The following is a 22,088-nucleotide window of genomic DNA, read 5'->3' as shown; positions in this document are numbered from 1 at the left end:
GTATTAAAAAAATAAGAAAAGGAAAACAGCAGTGCTGCTACACTCTACCTCTTGCCGCCCCCTGAGACCTGCCGCCCCTAGGAGGTGCCTTTCCTGCTTACTGCCTGGGGATGGGCCTGGCTGCAACAGGCAAATATATTTAACATCCACCTAACAAACACCTAGAAGCTTGAGAGCGTTTGCAAAGCAAGTTGTTTGTTTTCTTGTCAAGTAATTACCTGTAATTCTATGCTTTTGTTTAATTTAAAAAAAAATGTAACGCTGTATCTGTTTTTTTGCAGGACATACAGGACGGTTATTAAAATCCTTATGTTTCTCCAGTCTATCATTCGTGCTGCTGCATATCATCTTTCATATAACAATAAGCAGCCTTGAGGCCAGAAAAAGCATTGAACGGGATTTTAATTGTGAGTATACCAAACGTATTGCACAGCAAAGTGTTCTTAGAAAACGAAACATTTGCTAAGGTGTTTTGAATAACTTTCTGATTAGTAACTTGTTTAGAGTTGTGTTCAAAATGAGAGTACGGATTAATTTGATGATTTGTTTTGTGTTGTAATTCAATATTCAACACAAAGAAAGAAACGATGCTAGCTACAGTATGATGATGTTGGCAGACAACTTTATTCCCTGAAAATGGCGGGAAGAACTATGTACAGGATTAGGCTTATCCGCACGGTGTTATACTCCAGGCGAGCCCCTGCTTCACAGCAAGAGAAAAGAACAGCTAATTTATAGGGCATGGGGGGTATTACTTCTCTAAAGAGGCAATCCCGGTCCGTTGTTAGTTTTAAACATAATTTGTTTAAAGGAAACTGTTAAATTGTTGGATGGCCATATTTAAAAATAAACGAGCCTTCATTTGTTGTTGGCAGCTACCAAAAGTAGCGGCTAACTTGGAGTAGAGCAAGATGGCTGCCATTGACCAGTTCAAAAGCATAGTCAATTCTTATCTGCTTTCTGAGCTGCAATGTGACCGTAACTGCGAGGAACCGGCTACTTGTTTTAAAGTCAGATATTTAACATGTAAGCCTTGGCGCTGAAAAGGAATATCATACACATTCAGGGTCATCTCTTTTATGCAGACATTGCAAAAGAAATCCAAAGATCGGCTTTCAACTTGAACTGACTTTAAATATAATGCTTTACTTCCAATGAACATAAAAGATTGTGATTTCGTTGGTGATTCTACGCTACCGGCTAAAGCTAACAACATCATGCAACAGGCCGTACAGTTTACCAGACCTAGGCACCTGGTGAAGCAACACAGAAAATCTTTAAAAAAAAATAATACATTTTTAAAACTCGAGACAGACTTACCTGTGTTTGTAAAATCCTGCCTGAACATTTCCAAATCTAAATGAAATGCTCCAGACATTATAAAACTGAATTTGAGTTGAAACAAACCACACGCAAATGTTCATCTACCCCCATTGCCTTTGGCCACTAAAGAACCGTCTGTTTTAGCTCTTGCCCTTGTCAAAAAAAAAAGTTCTCCGTGGCTCAAAAATGGAAAGATATTTTCTATGACAATACAAGCATTTAGAAATATCAAATCATTCAAGAATGATGTATTCCCAATGGTCCAATATGCTACATGTCACTAATAGCTTTTTAAAGGGTATTTTTTTTTCTTTACGGCAACATTGTGTTTGCTTAGCTTGTAATAGTTTTTTCTTCTTAATACTGCTCACATTGCCTTTTAGGGAAGAGTTGCAGGTCTAGCAAAACATGTTAAGTTCCTGTTAAAGAGGATTACATTCAAATAAAACTAATATTTATCACTTCACTGGAGCTGTGTATATAATATGTAGTGCAACAGGAATATTTACATTGTTGGAGTTGATTTTATCATGTTATACAAGTTATTAGAATGGATTATGACCTGTAAACCCTTTGGACAGATCGTCCCGTTTCCCCTTATTTACTTTTATGTTCTGTGTCCGTTTTCATCAACTCTATATATATTACTTTGTATACTTGATACCGGTCTTGGGTGAAGCACTAAATAAAAATAATGACCATATTTTACTATCAAAAGCTCATCTCAAAGGGTTATTTGGAAAAGTGTCTCAGAAAAAAATAGTTAACCCTAAATCTGAGATCACGGCCATGTGATTGTTTTGGGTCCCGGTGGCACAAACAGCCACTTCCATTCCGGTCACATTCACCGCACTAATGGGGCATCGAATGTGCTCTTCCCCTAGAAAGCGAGCCAAAAAATGACATGGCATATACCCTGCACGTCTTAAGGACGCCTGGCATACCAGCCCTTGCCACATTCAGTGTACTGTACCTCATTAGGGCTGGGAAAAGGTTAAAATAATCAACTTTACTTTTTTTTTTTATTGCACCCTGAAGTATATATTTTGTTATTGGCTCGGTATAACTAGAAGATTAAAATACAGTTTCTACTGTAAAATGTGTCTTTCAACAGTCTTTTTCCTGTCATTGAAATGACACATCTGTCAAGAATCATGTCTTTTTCCTATTTCTCAGTAATCTCAGTAGATCCCCAATCTACATGATGAACATTTCTGAGACAGCAATTGTGTTACTAAATATCTAGTTAATGCATAGAAACAAATTTACAAATCGTCCAATTTCTCTCAGGTGGAAATTGAGATAACATCAACTGTGGCATTGCATACAAGATAAAAAGGGATATTTAAGAGGTTTGAAATTACCCTCCGGTAGTGAAAGGGTTAAAGTTAAAAAAACATTATCAGCCACCTGTTTACTTCTAGACAGCAAGTGTTAGTTTGCCTGTAACATTGTGTGCTGAGGGATGGATTCATTCATTTGCAATATTATTATTTTTGATCAAAAGCTCTAACAAAATGCTGTTTGGCACTGTCCATTGCTCTTGGTGTTGAGGTAGGAAGGTTCTTTTTTTTAAAATATATATTTTTGATTATGAGAATGAACAGCATTTATGAACAGCTACTGACTTGGCTGGATTCAGTAACGGAGCAAGTACAGTATGCAAGCTTTGCACGAGTGCTTGGTGGAATATTCTTAAACTGTCAAAACAACATTTTCTTTAGCTCAACCTCTTCCTACTTCATTCTACGTCTCTTTTTAGCTTGCTGGAGGATATGTTGTGTTACAAGGCACTCCTTGGTCATGGATATTAATCTTTTCAGTGCCGGAGATCCGGTAGCACTAGTTCATTTTCCCCCTCATAAACTGTGGTGAACCAATGGTGAAATCCAGTGTCACAAACAATTTTAGAACAGAAAGTGGGTAGAGATGGGTTCAAGATGGCGGATATCAGAGCTGAACAAAAGGCTGTTGATAACCTGGAGTTTCTGAACTATGGATTATTTTAATCAGACAGGTTTTATACTCCAATAGAGATTATTCTACAGCTCCATTAATTTATGCTTACAGTATATTGTATTTTAAATTGTCTGTCTACTTATATTGTACAGTTTTACAAACTTCATTGAAGCTGTATACACACAATAATATTAGCTAAACAATTGGTGTAATAAAATATTGTGTTGCCAGAGGTCTGGAAATCAATAGATAACAAAACATTTTGTTGATACAGCACTTTTCTAAGCCCTGATGACACTCCAAACCAAATTACATCAATCAGTATTGAACACTATACTGTATCTGTATCTGACCAAGTTTTTATTTCTTAGACTGGGAGAGGTTTCCTGTCTTGCCAGAACACGTGTATGAATGATGGATAAACATACAGAAGTGTCTGCAAATTGGTGTGACATTTTTGCAGTGAGATTATTTAATTGACCACCTCAACTGTCTTATAGACCTTCTTGACAACCATTTGGAAAATGACCATAGATCCATTTTAGCTGCCTTACAGATCTGTCTGAGACATGTGAATGTGTTCACAAGTGGTATTTTTACTTCCTGTACAGCCTTCTAACACACATATTACAAAGATACCATCTGTTCATTATGGCTGGATGTTGGTAATCAGGCTGTGCATGTAATGGATCGATGACTTGTGGATGTACTCCAAACATACATCTTTCTATCATAACAGAATTACTAAAACCTTTCATTATCACACTGGGTACTTGTCATATTTACTATGTTACTGTACTTAGTGTCCAAATACTTTTCTGTTCCTATAATGTATTCATTAATATATTGGTTGCATTCCATATTTACTAAGACATACTGTACTTTTTATTTCCCAAGAAGAAAATAACAAGAAGAGTAGAAGACTATTGAAATAATCAGGGTTTGTGTGTGTCTTTATCACCATCCTGTTACTTAATATTAGCAGCTGAGCTAAAACATGTAATTCCGCCAAACTATCAATAAAAATGTCATACTGAATTGCTTAAATAAAGCAGATCTTTAAACAAAGGTACGTTCTTTCTCACACAGAGCAGTGGCTGTAGTCTAAATTGACGAGATGTGCACATTCCAGACAGTCTAATGAATAGGTTTGACTAAAATTAAAAGGAATATATTATGCATTAATTGGACTTTATTTCTAACTAATTTCCTGTTACTGTTTTATTTTGATGAGGAATATTTGAGGCACCACAGCTTTCTGCTTTGATAGTTTTTTGCAGTCTGATAAATAGCACTCATTTTAAAATAATTTATTAGAACATCCACTCATGGAGATGCCAGATCTATTACAATTTACAACAACTTTGCAGTGTTATGCACATGTGTATTTTTACTTAACAGGTACCAGACTTTCTGATGAATTGACTGTAACGCTCAATTGTCTGTCTCAATTTTTTTAAATTAGTTCCTCCAAATAGTGATGTTGCAGATGGTTTTGGAAGGGATATGATACATGGATCTGCAACGAGATTGACACTCAAGGGGGGGGGGGGGGGGGTAAACAAAATGATTAATAGTTCAGGAATGTTAGAGCAGTGGTTCCCAACCTTTTTTAGATTGCGAACCCCTTGTTAGAAAATATTTGTTGTTAATTAATAAATCTTATTGCCTACTCATCAGACTATTGGTAACAAAACTATTTGACTGATCCCAGGCAGTATAGTGTCCTGAACTAATGGAGAGACTGCAAGCTTAGTAAGGTCCTAAACTGCACCTCCATGTGGATAGTTATAGTTGCATAGTAGATGAGGTTGAAAAAAGACATACGTCCATCAAGTTCAACCTATGCTAAATTTACACAACAGATACTTTATCCTATATCTATACTTGCTTTTTGAGGCAAACAAAACCCCCCCAGTGTTATATCATCCAATGATATCTCATTAGGGGAAAAATAAATTCCTTCCTAACTCCAAGAATTGGCAATTGGATTATTCCCTGGATCAATATTCTTCCCATGTTTACTTATTTGGTATATCTTTCCCTTCCAAAAAGATGTCCAACAAATCTATTGTATCTGCCATCACAATCTCCATGGGTAATGAATTCCACATTTTAACCGCCCTTACTGTAAAGAACCCTTTCCTTTGTTGCTGGTGAAATCTCCTTTCCTCCAACCAAAAGGGCTGCCCGAGTCCTTTGTACTGCCCTTGGGATGAATAGTTCTTTTGAAAGCTCCCTGTACTGTCCCCGAATATATTTGTATATAGTTATCATAACCCCTCTTAGACGCCTCTTTTCTAATGTAAATAAATCAAATTTAGCTAGCCTCTCCTCTTAAGTTAGATTGTCCATCCCCTTTATTAATTTGGTGGCTCTTCTCTGCACTCTCTCTAATTCCATAATGTCTTTTCTAAGGAGTGGCGCCCAAAATTGTACTCTATTTTCAAGGTGTGGTCTTACTAATGCTTTGTAAAGGGGCATAATTATGTTTACTTCCCTTCCATCCATTGCCCATTTAATGCAAGATAAGATCTTGTTTGCCTTTGCAGCTACTGCATGACTTTGGGCACTATTGCTAAGCCTGCTGTCTACAAGCACTCCTAAATCTTCATCAAGGATTCCCTCAATTTATCCCCATTTAATTTGTAAGTCGCCTATTTATTCTTGCTTACCAAATGCATAACCTTACATTTATCTATATGAAATCTCATCTGCCATTTACCTGCCCAAGTTTCCAGTCACTCCAAGTCCTTCTGGAGAGACATTACATCCTGCTCTGATTCTACTACCTTACACAATTTAGTATCATCAGCGAAGATGGAGACTTTGCTCTCGATGCCAACCTCAAGGTCATTAATAAACAAGTTAAAAAGCAGGGGTCCCAGAAACGATCCCTGAGGTACTCCACTCACGACCCTAGTCCAACCTGAAAAAGTTCAATTTATGACAACCCTCTGTTGTCGGTCTTTCAACCAGTTTTCAATCCAGGTACATATATTTTTACTGAGTCCAATTTGCATTATTTTGTACACCAACCTCTTGTGTGGTACCATATCAAAAGCCTTTGCAAAATCTAAGTAGACCACTTCTAATTAATACAGTACATTTAATAAATAAACTTCCTTCATAAATCCATGCTGACTATTGCTAATAATTTTGTTTTCCATTAGGTATTCCTGAATATTATCCCGTATTAAACCTTCAAGTAGTTTCCCCACTATTGAAGTCAGGATTACATGTCTGTAATTCCCCGTTGTGATCTAGCTCCCTTTTTAAATATAGGCACCACATCTGCTTTTACGCCAATCTTGTGGTACTGAGCCTGTGGAAATGGAGTCCTTGAATAGTAAATGTAATGGTTTGGCTATTACTGAACTTAACTCCTGGATTGAATAGCTGTCTTCACCGAAGGAGCTTCCAAAGGCATGACCCATAATACCTTGCAGCATCTGATGCAAGGCACTATGGGGCACGCATTTGGAAGCTCTGGTGTTAACAGACAACAGTAACACTCACACTGTACTCCAGTATGGAGGTCAGCTTGTGACCTTGCAAAACACATAGTCCCTGCACTGGTTTAGAAACCCACTATTGCCTCGGATCCACCATTACATATGTCTTTGGGCGAAACTCTTTGAGATAGCTCCCAAACCCCTAGGTCTTTATGGACCACCTGTTGGCAATGTGATGTGGCAAGTGCAATTTAATGCTTATAAGCGCAAAATCTTGTGCCACAACAATACAAAGGGATGAGAGATTGGGCAAAGAAGTACTACAATAGTGCTTGGTCTACAGCAGGGGTGGGGAACCTTTTTCCTGCCAAGGGCCATTTTGATATTTATAAAATCATTCGAGGGCCATACAAAATTATCAACTTAAAAAATAGCCTGCTATATTTGGTCAAACATTTAATGAACTCACCACTAATGTGATGGCTGGAACTGCTTCTCTTTGGTTGACTGACTGACTCTTGGGTGGTGGGTGACTATGAATGACTGTGGGTTGGTGTCTGCACACGTACACACGTACACACACGTACACACACTTACACACACGTACACACACACACCGGGCAGGGGGGAGGGAAATCAGACTCTCAGACTCACTCTCAGACTCTCAGACTCACTCTCAGACTCTCAGACTCACTCTCAGACTCTCAGACCCACTCTCAGACTCTCAGACACACACACACACACACACACACACACACACACACACACACACACACACACACACACACACACACACACACACACACACACACACACACACACACACACTCTCTCTCAGACACACACAATCACCCACACAATCACCCACACACACACACAAACAATCACCCCCACACACACACAATCACCCACACACACCCGATCACCCACACACACACACCCAATCACCCACACACACACCATCACCCACACACACACACACACACCATCACACACACCCCATCACCCACACACACACACACCCCATCACCCACACACACACACCATCACCAACACACACTCACCATCACCCACACACACACCATCACCCATACACACACACACACTCACCATCACCCACACACACACACACACACACACTCACCATCACCCACACACACACACTCACCATCACCCACACACACACACACACACTCACCATCACCCCCACACACACACACTCACCATCACCCACACACACACTCACCATCACCCACACACACTCACCATCACCCACACACAATCACCCCCACACACACACAATCACCCACACACACACACACACAATCACCCACACACACACAATCACCCACACACACACAATCACCCACACACACACACACACTGAGCAGGGGGGGGGGGATCGGAGGAGGACCGTGTAAGTGCGCGGGGGGGGGGGGATCAGAGGAAGACCGTGTAAGTGCATGGGGGGGATCGGAGGAGGACCGTGTAAGTGCGCGGGGGGGGATTCTGAGCAGGGGGGGATCGGAGGAGGTCCGTGGACGTGCGCAAGGGGGGGGGGGTCGGAGCAGGAGGGGATCGTGCAGGTGCCCACCTCCGCAACTGCTGCCTGGTGTGGAGAGTCAGTATTCAAGTTTCTTCCTCCGCAGACTCGCTCTTCTGTGGATGTGCTGCGAAGGGGGGGGGGGGTGGTATTTGCCAAAAAAAAAAAACTCTTGGCAATATGCCAAGACGAGGCAGCCAATCAGGAGCGCAAAGGGCCCCCTAACTCACGGGGGCCGGACCAAAACATTTGGTGGGCCGTATACGGCCCGCGCGCCAGACGTTTCCCACCCCTGGTCTACAGCATGAAACAGAAAAGACTAAAAGCACATCTTGGAGGAGGGGGAGGAGTTTCAATTAAATACAGGAGGGAATCATATTTCAGAGAAAGAAAATGGCTGGAACATGGTCATTTGTTAAAGCTGGAGGGTGGCGGGCTCAATGGAAATGTTAGGAAGTACTTTTTCACGGCAAGGGTGGTGGATTCATGGAATAGTCTCTCAACAGAGGTGGAAGAGGTTAATGAAGTAAGGGGGTTAAACCGGTTTAGAACAGACATAAGGCTATCCTAAATATGAAATAAAGCGAAGAATCAAATAGTGCTACGGTTTCACAAGAGATAGGGAAACGGGCAGGCTAGGTGGGCCTAGGAGTTATTATCTGCCATCAAATTGTATAGCATATTTCCATATTATTGCTAGAAATAACATACGTTTTGCCATGCCATGCACGTGGGGTTTTTACTATCTGACGAAGTGTAGCCCTCAAACGTGTATCTTAAATATATAATCTATTAGTCTAAATAAAAAAGCATGACCATATGTTTGAGTGTTTACTTACTTTAGCACATCTGCCTACTGTATATAGGGTCATTTACTTGAAATCACCGTTAACAAGAATTGCTGTAACATCTAGTAAATGCATCCGTAAATAATAGGAACATCTTAACACTGACCAGAAAGTAACTAAATATTTATACTTGTATGCCAGATGTTTTAATCGCCTGGTTTTAAGATTATAAATCGATTTACTCTTATTAGTTCAATTGGCCCTACCTGTGAGTGTTGGGACCAATTGAACTAATGAGAGAGTAATACTGTAGATTTAACAGCTTAAAAACTAGAGCCAGCCTTACCTTCAGCGGGGCCCAAGGCGGCATGCTGGCAGCGGGGATCCTCCTTCTTAAGCACCATGATGTCACAGCCCAAAGTGACTTCACGTTGTCATGGCAACACGATGCTGCAGAAGGAAGGCTGCTCTGCATAAGGGAAGACCCCCTGCACACACTCACCACCCCCCAAACCCCCCGCTACCTCTTACCTCCCCCAGCTATCTCTTAACACACACATACTACCTTGGGGTGAGCAGTGGTGCAGTCCTATGCCGGTTCTGGGACTCCTCAGATGCTCCCTCCTTCAGCTTTCCCCTCTCCTGTTGAACAGACTTCGGATCCCGGCGGAGGGATAAGAGGGAGCACAGGGCCCCCCAAAGGTGCGGAGCCCAAGGCAACCGCCTTGCTCGCCTTGCCCTAAGGCTGGCCCTGGATCAATTGGGAACTTTGGCTAAATATGGCTCGATTGGCGACTTCGGCACATATAGAATTTCCCCCATAGTCTTAAATTAACAATAATAATTTCCATTTTCCCTTAAAAAAAAAATATAACAAAGTGAGACCAATTATAGAGACTGAAGGAGATTGCCAAGTGATCACATGCTTGTGACTTGTTGGTAGAGCTACTATATGCTAGCCTACTCAGGTCAGCAGCTCTGCTGGCAGCAAAGTGCCTGTGATAGAAATAAAAGTCAAAGTTACCAGGTTAGTATAAAAAGGGGTGGTTGGATACTGTTGGGCAAGAGATAACTATTGTTGGGAAGGGGGATAGATGAGCTTGTGAAGTAGAGTGGTCTGAAAAACAGTAGTTTTATCAGTATTAACATCATGTTAATCATACTGTACCTGAAGCATGGTTGCATACCCTTCCCTGCGTAGCTCAGATTTCTAATTTCTTTGGTTGCTCCGGTGTACCTGAAATTCTAGACACATTCCAGCTCATTCTTCTTTTGGGATTTAATTCCCCATCTACTTTGCTTTACACTTCAGGATAATTGTTATTTTCTGTTTCTGGGACCCGTAACAATCATTACCACAACTGCATTTGTCAGCGTACCATATTCCCTATGACGTGCTCCATGCTAAGGGTTCTGTCCAATAAGGACGTTAGTCCCTAAATCAGTGGGCTGGCCGATTAATTATGTCAAGGTTGAAGCCCATGCCCCCCATTTCCAACAAGGGAAGGGCTTTTCTTTTTGATGTTCAATAGAAGTTAGAAGAGAGAAAAAAAACTATCATTTTATCTTTGCTTTTCATTTACATTTTTATCTCCTAGATTCATTTATAAACGAACCATGTAATTTTTGTCCACATGGACACATCTCTAAGTAAATAAAGCAAAGAAGTTCCAAATGTAAGGAATTGGATTGTTTTAAATAGTGCAGTGGATGGATTGTGTTGTCACGATGATTAGCTACAAAATCAATTTTGATACATCACAGTTAAAACAAATTATTTGTCTGCTTACATCTTTGGTTCTAATATCATAATTCAATGAAATGATAAAGAAAATCATCAAAAGAATTAGGAGAAGCATCATTATTTATTGATCTCACGGGCATATTAGTAAACACAGTTATATGATAAATATCAGGGGAAAGAAACAGATAACGGACTAAGTAGAATAGATGGGTAAATAGCAAGGGGTTATGAAGGTAGAATGGGGGCAGGCGCGAGTTGTGCAAGCAGCGAGACACCCATAGTAAATACAGATAATACTAGAAAACTTCTAAAGACTAAACCAAGTGGGCGCAGAAAAGCAGGAGCAGATAAGATAATAGTACAGACTGAAAAAAACTTAAATGCATGCTTGCTTATGCAAGAAGTCTGACAAATAAAATTGAGGAGCTTGAATTAATAGCTGCAAGGGAGCAGTATGATATCATAGGCATTACTGACATGGTGGGATGAAACTCATGACTGGGCAGTTAATTTAGAGGGTTATTCCCTTTTACGGAAGGATCGAGCAAATAGGAGGTGGAGTATGCTTATATGGGGGGGATATGATGACTATATACAAATATATCCGGGGACAGTACAAGGAGCTTTCAAAGAACTTTTTATCCCAAGGGCAGTACAAAGGACTCGGGATCATCCCTTAAGGTTGGAGGAAAGGCGATTTCACCAGCAACAAAGGAAAGGGTTCTTTAAGGACAGTTAAAATGTGGAATTCATTACCCATGGAGACTGTGATGGCAGATTACAATAGATTTATTCAAAAAAAGGTTGGACATCTTTTTAGAAAGGGAAGGTATTCAGGGATATACCAAATAAGTAAACATGGGAAGGATGTTGATCCAGGGAATAATCTGATTGCCAATTCTTGGAGTCAGGAAGGAATGTATTTTTCCCCTTATAAGATATCATTGGATGATATTTCACTGGGGTTTTTTGTTTGCCTTCCTCTGGATCAATATACTGCAAGTACAGATATAGGATAAAGTATCTGTCGTCTAAATTTAGCATAGGTTTAACTTGATGGACGCATGTCTTTTTTCAACCTCATCTACTATGTAACTATGAAACTATATATTTCCGAGATTGAATGATGTGTGCATTCCAAATGCACATCCTTGTATTGGGTGCAAAACATCAGGATGACAGATGTGCCACATTGTTTGCATAAAGGGGAAAAGACCAAAAAACATCTCATATCCTGTCCTAGTATTAATTTAAGCTTCTACATCTGTCAGGAACTGAAATAATGTGTGTGTCTTATTTTATATCTTCAAGCCAATTTCTTAAGTGTGTAATAGCAGTTTTTCAAGAAAATAGCATGAGCAACTATGGTGAATCAGTCATCTATCTTCTATGCTGACAAATTAACTTTCAAGTAGTTCGTTTAGTTTAAATAATTGCAAGTATAGTGAACATTCACTTACCCCGCCCCTCCCCATTGCTAGTGCTTTCAATAATACAATGTAATATTTTAGTGCCGGATAAAAACTTTCAGAGCTGACAGACTGTGTAATCATGCTTGTCACATTAAATAGAAATACTGTACTGGGAGGGTAGTTAGCTGTTTGGTCTACTTCCCAAACCAGAGAAGTTGATGTGCTGGAGTACCAGCTGAAGTTCAGTGTAGCCTTGTTGTGTTTTATACATATACAGATGTAGCAGATGTTATTGCAAAATATATTGTTACCGCCGTTGTGATGTTTATCGCGATTTTATTGACACAAACGGAGCCATTTGTAACAACATTGAGTCATTTTGCAAACTAACGGGGCGGTGCCACGCATCACCCCGCAGACACAGATGCAATAACGTCTGCTACAGCTGTAATTGCAGGTGTTGGCAAGAAAAGTTATCATGAGATTCAGGGCTTCAAACATTTTCAGTTTGCACAACTTTGCTCATCATCTTTGTATTTGTGTTTGTTCGGTGCTGCTTTATTGCAAAAGAGGACTCACATAATGAATTGAAAATGACTTTATATCAGCATTCAAGTTTTCAGCAACGATTTGAGTGAATCCTGATTGAATTGTTTGCTTCAAAACAGAACTGTTATTGTGTTGTTAAATTGACATGGATACCAGCACCCTTCCAATAAATTGACACCAAAACGCATTTTTGCCCTGTATCTTATTGTTAATGTACATTACAAAGTTAATTAGCAACTAATTTGTACAATATCCATCAGCTTACAACTTGGTGATTGTCAACTAGAAGAGCTAGGGTGGAGCTGTCATGAACACAGGGCTAGTTTAAAACGAGGTAGTTGCCTATTGTAGCAAAATTTGGGGGACCGGAAAAAACTGGGGATTCCATGTACAGTAGCATGAGGGCCTCCAACAAGGGGGATAGCTGGGACTACTATCCCGGGCCTGGTGAATCACCCGGGCACCTGCCTGGCAACACTCATATGTGCCAGATCCGCAGACGGGCCTCAGGGAGGGGACAGGCCATTCTGTGATGTGGCCCCCTCTGGCAGGCCTCTACCAGGCCCCCCTCCATCCTCCTCTAAGGCGGGGGGTGCGCAAACTGGGGCACAATATTTTTTGGGAGGAGGGGGGAGCCGTGGCATTTACAGAGGCCCATGCGCTCTTCCCCAAGGGGGACCGGGCGAGGCCTCTGGAACTCGCTTACCAGGATTCAGCAGGCTTCAGGCGACGTAGCATCAAATAATGCTACAGGGTCATGTGACATGACATCACATGACCCCACAGCGTCATTTGACGCCAGCACTAAGGTAAGTGGGGAGGGGGGGGGGCACAAGCACTGGGGGAGAGCAGGCAGGGCAGCGCAGCACCAGAGGTTTGTGCACCCCTGCTCTAAGGCTGCAGGTAAGCACACTCTGCCCCCCTCCCTCTGTTGTGGTCCTCCCTGCCCCCCAGGGCCATACCTTTACCCTAAGGCCCATATTTCCTTCTGCCCCCTCCCAGGCACATAACTAGAATACAATCATTATCATATTCTCCTTCTCAATGTAATATAAATCTGTACTTAGTTCTACAGAATTTGTATTCATACTAATGCACAATATTCATTTTCGAAAGTTGATCGTGGGGGTATGGGTAAGGAAAGCTGAAGATTCGCCTAGGAGGCCTAACACACTTGCACCGGCCTTACATGGACATATTATATTGGCATGTACCAAATTCTAGATATGCATACTGTATGCCTGTCATTTTTTCACCCATTTCTTACCACTTTGGGTGGTACAGTATAAATCTCCCTTGCTAATGATCTAGGGCAAATATAAAATAACTTAATTAACAAGTTTCTTATTGTACAATTAATGCAGCTAGGAGGAAAAACATAAGGACACTGCATACTCTGTGCTTTTCACCGAATTCCAAAGGTACTGACAGTCTGTGAGAGCAGACAAAAAGCACTGATTTAGTGATGCCCATCCTTTTTATTTCACATAATATACTGTACAGTAGCAAAGAAAATGTTTCAATGATGATAAAACCCATGGATAGGAATACTTCAATATTCTGAAATAACAAGCAGTTACTTTTGTATGTATCTATGTATGTCTTTTTATTTATATAGCGCCATTAGTGTACATAGCGCTTCACAGTTGTAATACACGTGACAATCATACACTGTATAAATAAATAATACAAATTATCATGGGAATAAGTGCTTCAGACATAAAAGTATCGGAAGAGATGTCCCTGCTCCGAGGAGCTTACAATCTAATTGGTAGGTAGGATGAACGTACAGAGACAGTAGGAGGGCATTCTGGTAAGTGCGTCTGCAGGGGCCAAGCTTTATGTATCGTGTATATTATTAGCCACTGTGCTACTCATATGCTTCTTTCAGCAAGTGTGTCTTAAGGTGGTCTTAAAGGTGGATAGAGAGGGTGCTAGTCGGGTATTGAGGGAAAGGGCATTCCAGAGGTGTGGGGCAGTCAGTGAGAAAGTTTTAAGGTGGGAGAGGGCTTTAGATACAAAGGGGGTAGAGAGAAGGCATCCTTGAGCAGAACGCAAGAGGTGGTGGTGCATAGCGAGAAATAAGGGCTGAGATGTAGGGAGGGGCAGAAGAATGTAAAGCTTTAAAAGTGAGGAGGAGAATTGAGTGAGATGCGGGATTTGATAGGAAGCCAGGACAGGGATTTCAGCAGGGGAGACGCTGAGACAGATTTAGGAAAAAGTATAGTGATTCTGGCAGCAGCGTTTAGGATAGATTGTAGGGGAGTCAGGTGAGAGGCAGGAAGGCCGGACAACAGGAGGTTACAGTAATCAAGACGGGAGAGAATGAGGGCCTGAGTCAGAGTTTTAGCAGTTGAACAACAGGGGAGAGGGCGTATCTTTGTGATATTGTGTAGGAAAAAACGACAGGTTTTAGATACGTTTTGAATGTGAGAAGAGAATGTGAGAGAGGAGTCGAGTGTGACCCCTAGGCAGCGTGCTTGGGCTACTGGGTTAATGATTGTACTTCCAACAGTAATGTGGAAGGAGGTAGTAGGGCCAGGTTTGGGAGGAAGTATGAGGAGCTCTGTTTTTGCCATGTTAAGTTTAAGTCGGTGGAGGGCCATCCAGGATGATATCGCAGGGAGACATTCAGAAACTTTGGTCTGAAACGTATACCTTTTTATGCTATAAACCTACAATTTACTATTATTTATTATTAATGTTTAAATAATGTTGTACATAAATTGAATTTAAATGAACAATTGTAATCATGAGGAAAGGTCTATATTGTGAATGTGTTTTGTGCTAGTGTTTATGTTTTCTAATACTACACTGTTATATAGCTGCAACCAAGTACATTCATGTGCATGGTATAGAGAATTTGGAATTACCCAGTATACTGAGGCTGCTAACAGGTAGTGCACACACTTTATGGCAACTTGATTGTGCATGGTATATACTTGTATCTGGAATCTGGGTAGTTCTAAGTTTTCCCTTATGCTGAAATTGATGTACGTAATTAATTATTATGCAATTCAAGCTATTAACATGCTTTACTTGTTAATCCCAGATTAAGTACATTATAACTGCAAAGCCTAAGTGGCATGTTCTGTTCTCTGTCAACTTGTGACTCATATACCCACCTCTGCTCTTACAAGACTAAACATTTATACTCATATTAACATTTTCATAATCTTAGCAGCTAAAGTATACATAAAGGTCAGCAGAACATAATAATTTATGGTCTCGATTCAAGTAATTGACTACAGTAAGCTTCTGTACCTCAGACCTCATTATGTGCACCAGACATTTAAAGGGAGCATAGCCATTTTTTTTATAGTGGTTCCCTATGTATCCTCTTAGCGAAGATAAATCCAGAATGAGAAATATGCGTTCTAAAACCGTAAGGTGTGATAAGTGCGATTTTGGAGAAAGTTGGAAGTGTAGAGCATCATTTTCAGGCAGGATACTATATTTCACTCAGACTAGGAGGCCATAAGTACTCCACCAATTGCTCGAAATTTCATTTGTTATGAGTGGAATTCAGCATGTGGTGGGCAGACAGACATGCCAGAACATAGGTCATTAGTGAGGAAGGTATTTGATAGCTAACCATTTGCATTTCATATTTATAAATAAAATAAATAAACTGTACCTGAAAGAGTTACTTCTGCAAATCCTAGCATTTTATCAAAACATCACCTTTTTCTCTCCATAGATCTATTTATTTGTGAATGCCGTTGTTTGTTGTAAGATCACTCTGAAGTACATATTTTGTTTTTTGTTTTTGTTCTGGAAGTCTATATATTTTTTTGGATGCTATAGCACAATGCTTAACTTTTAGATGATATGATCTAAAGTGACACCACAAAGTAGTGACTTGGTACAATATATGGCATGAGATTAGGAAGGTTGAGAAGGGTTGCCATTTTCTTTACTCAGGGTTACTGTATTTTACAGATGCAGGGGCCATTATTTTAACACTTCACGCGGTGTATACCTCGGAATACCCATGTCATGGAGCGGGATTGCTTCCAACCGTACCGCCTTAAGACGCGAGTGCAGGCGAGTGCATAAAATGGCATTTTAGTGTTGTGGCTTTTAAACACCTGAAATTGACACAGTAGCACAGTACTGTACACATTACAATTCATTCATTTCATTTAATTGCACACAATCCATGAAATTCAAACAAAGCAACCCCGATAAACACGTGTGCCTGGGGCGATTGGCGGTGTTCATGCCGCGTGGAGAACAGCAGCGCACACAAACGGCGCCGTGATTTTTTTAAATAATGGCCGCTGCATATGTAGGTCACCAACACTTCTTAACGGTTTCCTATTTGCGAAACCAGACTGAGCAGAGGTTCAGTGCACTCCGCAGGATGAAGATACTGAATAATTAATGTGTGCTAAATATGAGGAGTGTCTGAAACATCAACATCATTGACATAAAGTAGCAGATAAAAGCAGGAAAGGATAAAAACGTATTATTACAATTAAATATCTTATTATTTCAAGCTACAAAATATCTGAAAATAGTAAATGACTTAGTATTAATATATAACCTTCTTTTTTCTGCTCATGGCTTTTGCTGGTCTGCAGTCTTTGGCCTCTATTTTGCAATACATTGGGTCATATGTATGTATATCTTTATTTATATAGCGCCCACTGTGTACTCAGTGCTTTATAAAAGTGACAATACAATATATGGAATTATAATACAATACGTGCAACAAACAAATTCAGACAATAGGAAAGGAAATCCCTGCCCCAGTGAGCTTACAATCTAAGTGGTATGTTGGGAGACTTACAGAGAAAGCAGGTGAGGAAATAAGTGCAGTAGTTGGCAGTGCTTGGCCACAGTGGTTGGTCGGAGCAATTGTGGGTATCAGACAGTAGCCATGAGCCCTGCCTATTGAGATGCTTCATTTAAAGCTGCAGTTCAAGCAATATCCTTTCTACAGTACATGTGGGTTTTTTTTGGTTTTTTTTAATCAGTTCTGTACTATGAGAAAATACATGAAGCATTTAAAAAAAAAGTGTAAAGACATTTTTAATGTTTCTAATGTAGGAAGCATTTTTGTTTCTATAGAAACCATTTCCAAAGTCACAGCCCCTTCCCCTCTCTCTAGCAGTGCACCAATTACTGCCCAGTCACATGATATTGCTGGACTACATTGCCCACAATGCTGTGCAAGAACTGAATTAAATAACCTTGAGCAAGCGATCGATTACAGGAGAACGGATCGATCTGCAGCTTAGCTAATCACTTGTCAGTGCGCGGATTGTATTGATGCACATATTGAATGGGAAAAAATATATACAGTATAACATTTTAAAAAACAGAAGCTTGAACTACAGCTTTAAGAGGTGAGTTTTTAGGTTTGACTTAAAGGTGGTGAGGGGGTGCTTGGTGTATACTGAGTTTAAGGGAGTTTCACAGTTAAGGGGCAGTGAGGGAAAAAGGTTTAAGACAAAGAGCAGTACAGGTGAAAGGGGGGGAATAGAGACCGTTATGAGCAGAGCGCAGGCGATGACCACGGACATAAGGAGAGATCAAAACTGATATGTCGGGATGATTAGAGTGACATGAAGATAAGAAAGAGAACTTTGTAGGTGATCCGAAACTTGATGGAAATCCAGTAGAGGGATTTACGGAGGAGATGAGCAGGGATTGTTCCGGGAGAAAGCAGAATGTTGGACAGATTGCAAAGGAGAAAGTTGAGAGACAGGAAGGCCTGTTAGCAGAATATTACCATTATCCAGACAGGAGAGGATACAGGCATGCATTAGAGTTTTAGCAGTAAATTGGTAGAGGAAAGAGTGGAGTTTGGATCTTGGCAATGTTACAGAATTAAAAGCGACACGTTTTAGCCTTGGTGTGAATGGAGAAGGAAAAGGATGAGTGAAATGTCACACCTTGTAGGCAACATGCTTTAGTGACAGGATACATGAAATGTTAGTACAGTTTACTGTGATGGAAAAGGGACTTGGAACTTGATTGCAGGTGGGAGGTTAGGGGTGGATAGATATATCAGCATATAATCTGTATAGAGCTGATACTTAAAGACAAAGGAGTCGATGAGGCAACCAAGCGATAGTGTGTAGAGAGAAACGAGAGGCCCCAGAAAAGAGCCCTGGGGTACACCAACAGACAGATCAACAGGAGACAAAGACATGTTAGCACCAAAGACATACATTCAATGATGAGAGAGGTATGATGAGAACCAAAATAGTTCTTCGTTATAAATACCAAGTAGATGTAGTGTGTAGAATATGAAGGAGAAAAGAATGATCAACAGTATTGAAGGCAGCAGAGAGATTGAGTAGGATAAGTAAGGAAAAATGACCGTGGGATTTTGCTTCATGGAGAGCCTTGACTACTTTAGTGAGCACAGTCTATGTTGAGTGAGCTGTACGAAAGCCAGATTCTAAAGGGTCCAGGAGGGCATGGGAATTAAGAAAGGGCGGTAGTTAGTAAGGCATTTAGGGTCAAAGTTTTTTTGAGAATAGGTGTGACCATCGCATGCTTAAAGGATGAGGGAAAAGTGCCAGAGGACTGGGAGGACTTGAAGATATGAGCGAGTGTGGTGATATAGGAGCAAACGTTCTGATATTGTGTGAGGGAATTGGATCGAGAGGGCATGTGGTAGAGGGAGAAGAGAAAATCAGTGTAGAAACGTACAACTCTGTAATGGAAAAATTAGTAAAGAATTTAAAAAGGGTGGTTTAGGTAGAAGCAGTGAGGCGGGGAAAGGGATAAAAAGAATCTAAGTGTGGATAACATGCACCTTCCATTTTAAAGTGGTTGACAATAACTTGAGGAGAAATGATGCATGGGAAGTGAAAGGAGAATGTCAGAGGAGGGAGTGAAATGCAGAGAGAAGACAGTATAGATTGGATTTATGAGTGTTGATGAGTGAGAAAAAATAGTATTTGGCATTAGAGAGAGTGGAGTTACACCAAGAGATGAGAAATATATAGTATAGTATAGTATAGAAAATCTGCATGAGTTCCAGATTCCTCCATTGACGTTCAGAGGAGCGAGTGCAAGTGTGAAGGAAGCATGTTTGTGAATTTTGCCAATGCTGCAGGGTAGAGGTATGGGTGTACCAGAGCCGAGAATGGGCAAATAGATCAAGTGAGGAGGGAGAGGATAGAGTTGTAAGAATTTACAAGATTGTCCTGTTCAGAGGAAGGAGAGCAAGAGAAGAGAGGTGAGGGAATCAAAGGTCTTGAGAGTAGCGAGGAGAACAGATAGGAGGAGGGTGAGAGGAATGAGGGGTGGTGAATGGAAGGAGGTGATGGTCAGAGTGTGGAAGGGGGAGAGATAGAAATCAGAAAGGTAACCTTTTTTTTTAAAGACCAGTTCTAAATAGTGACCATCCTTGTGGGATTAGTCCATTGGAGGAGTCCAAAGTAGGAGATTAAAGAGTGAAGGCAAGATGCCCAGGAGACTGAGGGACCATCAATATGACAGTTTTACAGCCCCACCCCACCTCCCCCACCCCCCAGTAAATGTATGGGAGAGTCAGAGGAAAGTCACGTTATTTGCGTCACATTATTTGCCCTAATTTAAACTTAAACTTTATTATTATTATTTATTTAAACTTTGTTGAATTAGGGCAAATATGTGACATTACCTAAAACACTTTATTTTCCCCTCAGATTAACATGTATCTTCATAGCTAATTATATGCAGAAACAATGACCATTGTATATCTCATTAGCAAAGGCTTAACGTCAAGTTATTGTAAGAGAAATCAGCGCACCTCAAGACAAAAAAGAAGAAAAAAAAACAAATATAGTGAAGTACGTTAAAAAAATAGAGCTCATTCACAATTCTGGTACGATATGCACTTACATGTAACTGCCTAACCACCGGCACTCAAAGATATCTTTTCTGTACTGGTCGTCTCTCCATACAAGTTTAGATGTAGAAGTAGCAAGACAGCCTCTTGGTGTAGGTATGAAAAGATATCTTTATAGTTATACACAGGGATACAACTCACACAAACTTCATTCGTTTGGATTTAGGAGCCAGATAGAGAAAATCCCCCTCTCTCCTGTTGCTGCAACTGTCCTTGCCGTCCCTGTCGGCACTTCCGGGATTTCGTGTGTAACACTCTTTCTGGTCCTCCGTCACCCTACGTGTTTCGCAGGGGGTTCCTGCTTACTCAGGGGTTCTTTTTCATGCACTCATATATATCGTTATATCCCTGGTTTAGTGCTTTCCTTGATTTGTTTATTCAGTCAGGTTATTGTAGCACAACGTTGTGTTAGCTTCCAATAACATGACAAAGTATGAATTAGCGTTATTTCCAGTCAGACCCTAAAAAAATAACTTTTTGTGTTGGTGAAGGTCCTCATTACTTCCTCTTCATCCTCCACCACAGTGACTATAGTAAATACCCCTTTTCAGGGTGGGAATGTGAGTAACGCCAACTTTACAGTAAGTATGATATAAAGCAGCAGTCCAAGCAGACACCCCCCCCCCTTCTAATATGTGCATCACTACAATCCACACAATGATAAGTAATTAGCTAAGTTGCCAATCCATCCGTTCTCCTGTAATTGATCATCGAAGATTCGGCTTGAGGGTTCACTAAATGGCTGTCACTAGATACAATTGGTGCACTGCTAGAGAGAGGGCAGGCTCAAAAAGGGGTGTGCCAGAGCTGTTTCAGAAAAGGAAGGGGATGTGACTTTGTAAATGATTGGTATAGAAACAAAAAAATGTTTGTTACATTATAATACATTAAAAATATCTTTCAGAACGGGAGTCACAAGCAAGCTATGATACAAGGTTTTAAGTTAAATGGTCGAGATATTAGATCAAGACCAGTTATAAGTTCGAAAAAAGAAAAAAATGGGTATAACAAATATGTATTGAACTATGTAACATTATACGATAACCTATGTACATGTAAATACAATATGCTACAATGTAATATTTTGAAGTGTATCTGTAAACACCCTCATAAAAAGATACTTAAAATATATATATATATCTTTCAGAGTGGTTTAAAACAAATGCTACAAGTATTTTCTCATAGTACAGAACGGATTTATAAAAAAATCCCACACACGTAGGATATTGCTTGGTCTGCAGCTCTAACAAACGTAACGTAAAGCCCCTGCGTTAACTTAACAGACGTTTGTGGATAGGCGATGTTGGGGTAAATGCCTCTTTTCATACCATTTTAACTAATGTTCATTAAAATGTACACTACACTATTTACACTACACTAAACAGAGTTAAGGTTAAAAAAAAATTTTTGCAATCACTGTTTGGTTAGTAGAAAACTTGAGCTGTTAGATCAAAGACGGT

At 40.3% G+C, this 22,088-nt stretch overlaps 1 protein-coding gene across 4 annotated transcripts in view; it reads left to right on the top strand.

The window, feature by feature from the left end:
- Positions 1–22,088, top strand: part of PIEZO2 (piezo type mechanosensitive ion channel component 2) — a 504,990-nt gene that overhangs the window by 227,435 nt on the left and 255,467 nt on the right. For all 4 annotated transcript variants that reach the window (XM_075585381.1, XM_075585382.1, XM_075585380.1 and 1 more), the window contains exon 3: positions 282–407. In XM_075585381.1, the coding sequence (XP_075441496.1) occupies positions 282–407 (126 nt within the window). The remainder of the gene's footprint in view (positions 1–281; positions 408–22,088) is intronic.

This window comes from Ascaphus truei, chromosome 2, assembly GCF_040206685.1.
Source record: "Ascaphus truei isolate aAscTru1 chromosome 2, aAscTru1.hap1, whole genome shotgun sequence".
Classification (NCBI taxonomy): domain Eukaryota; kingdom Metazoa; phylum Chordata; class Amphibia; order Anura; family Ascaphidae; genus Ascaphus; species Ascaphus truei.
The sequence above is the reverse complement of the archived record's forward strand: the minus strand, read 5'-3'. Positions and strand labels throughout refer to the sequence as shown.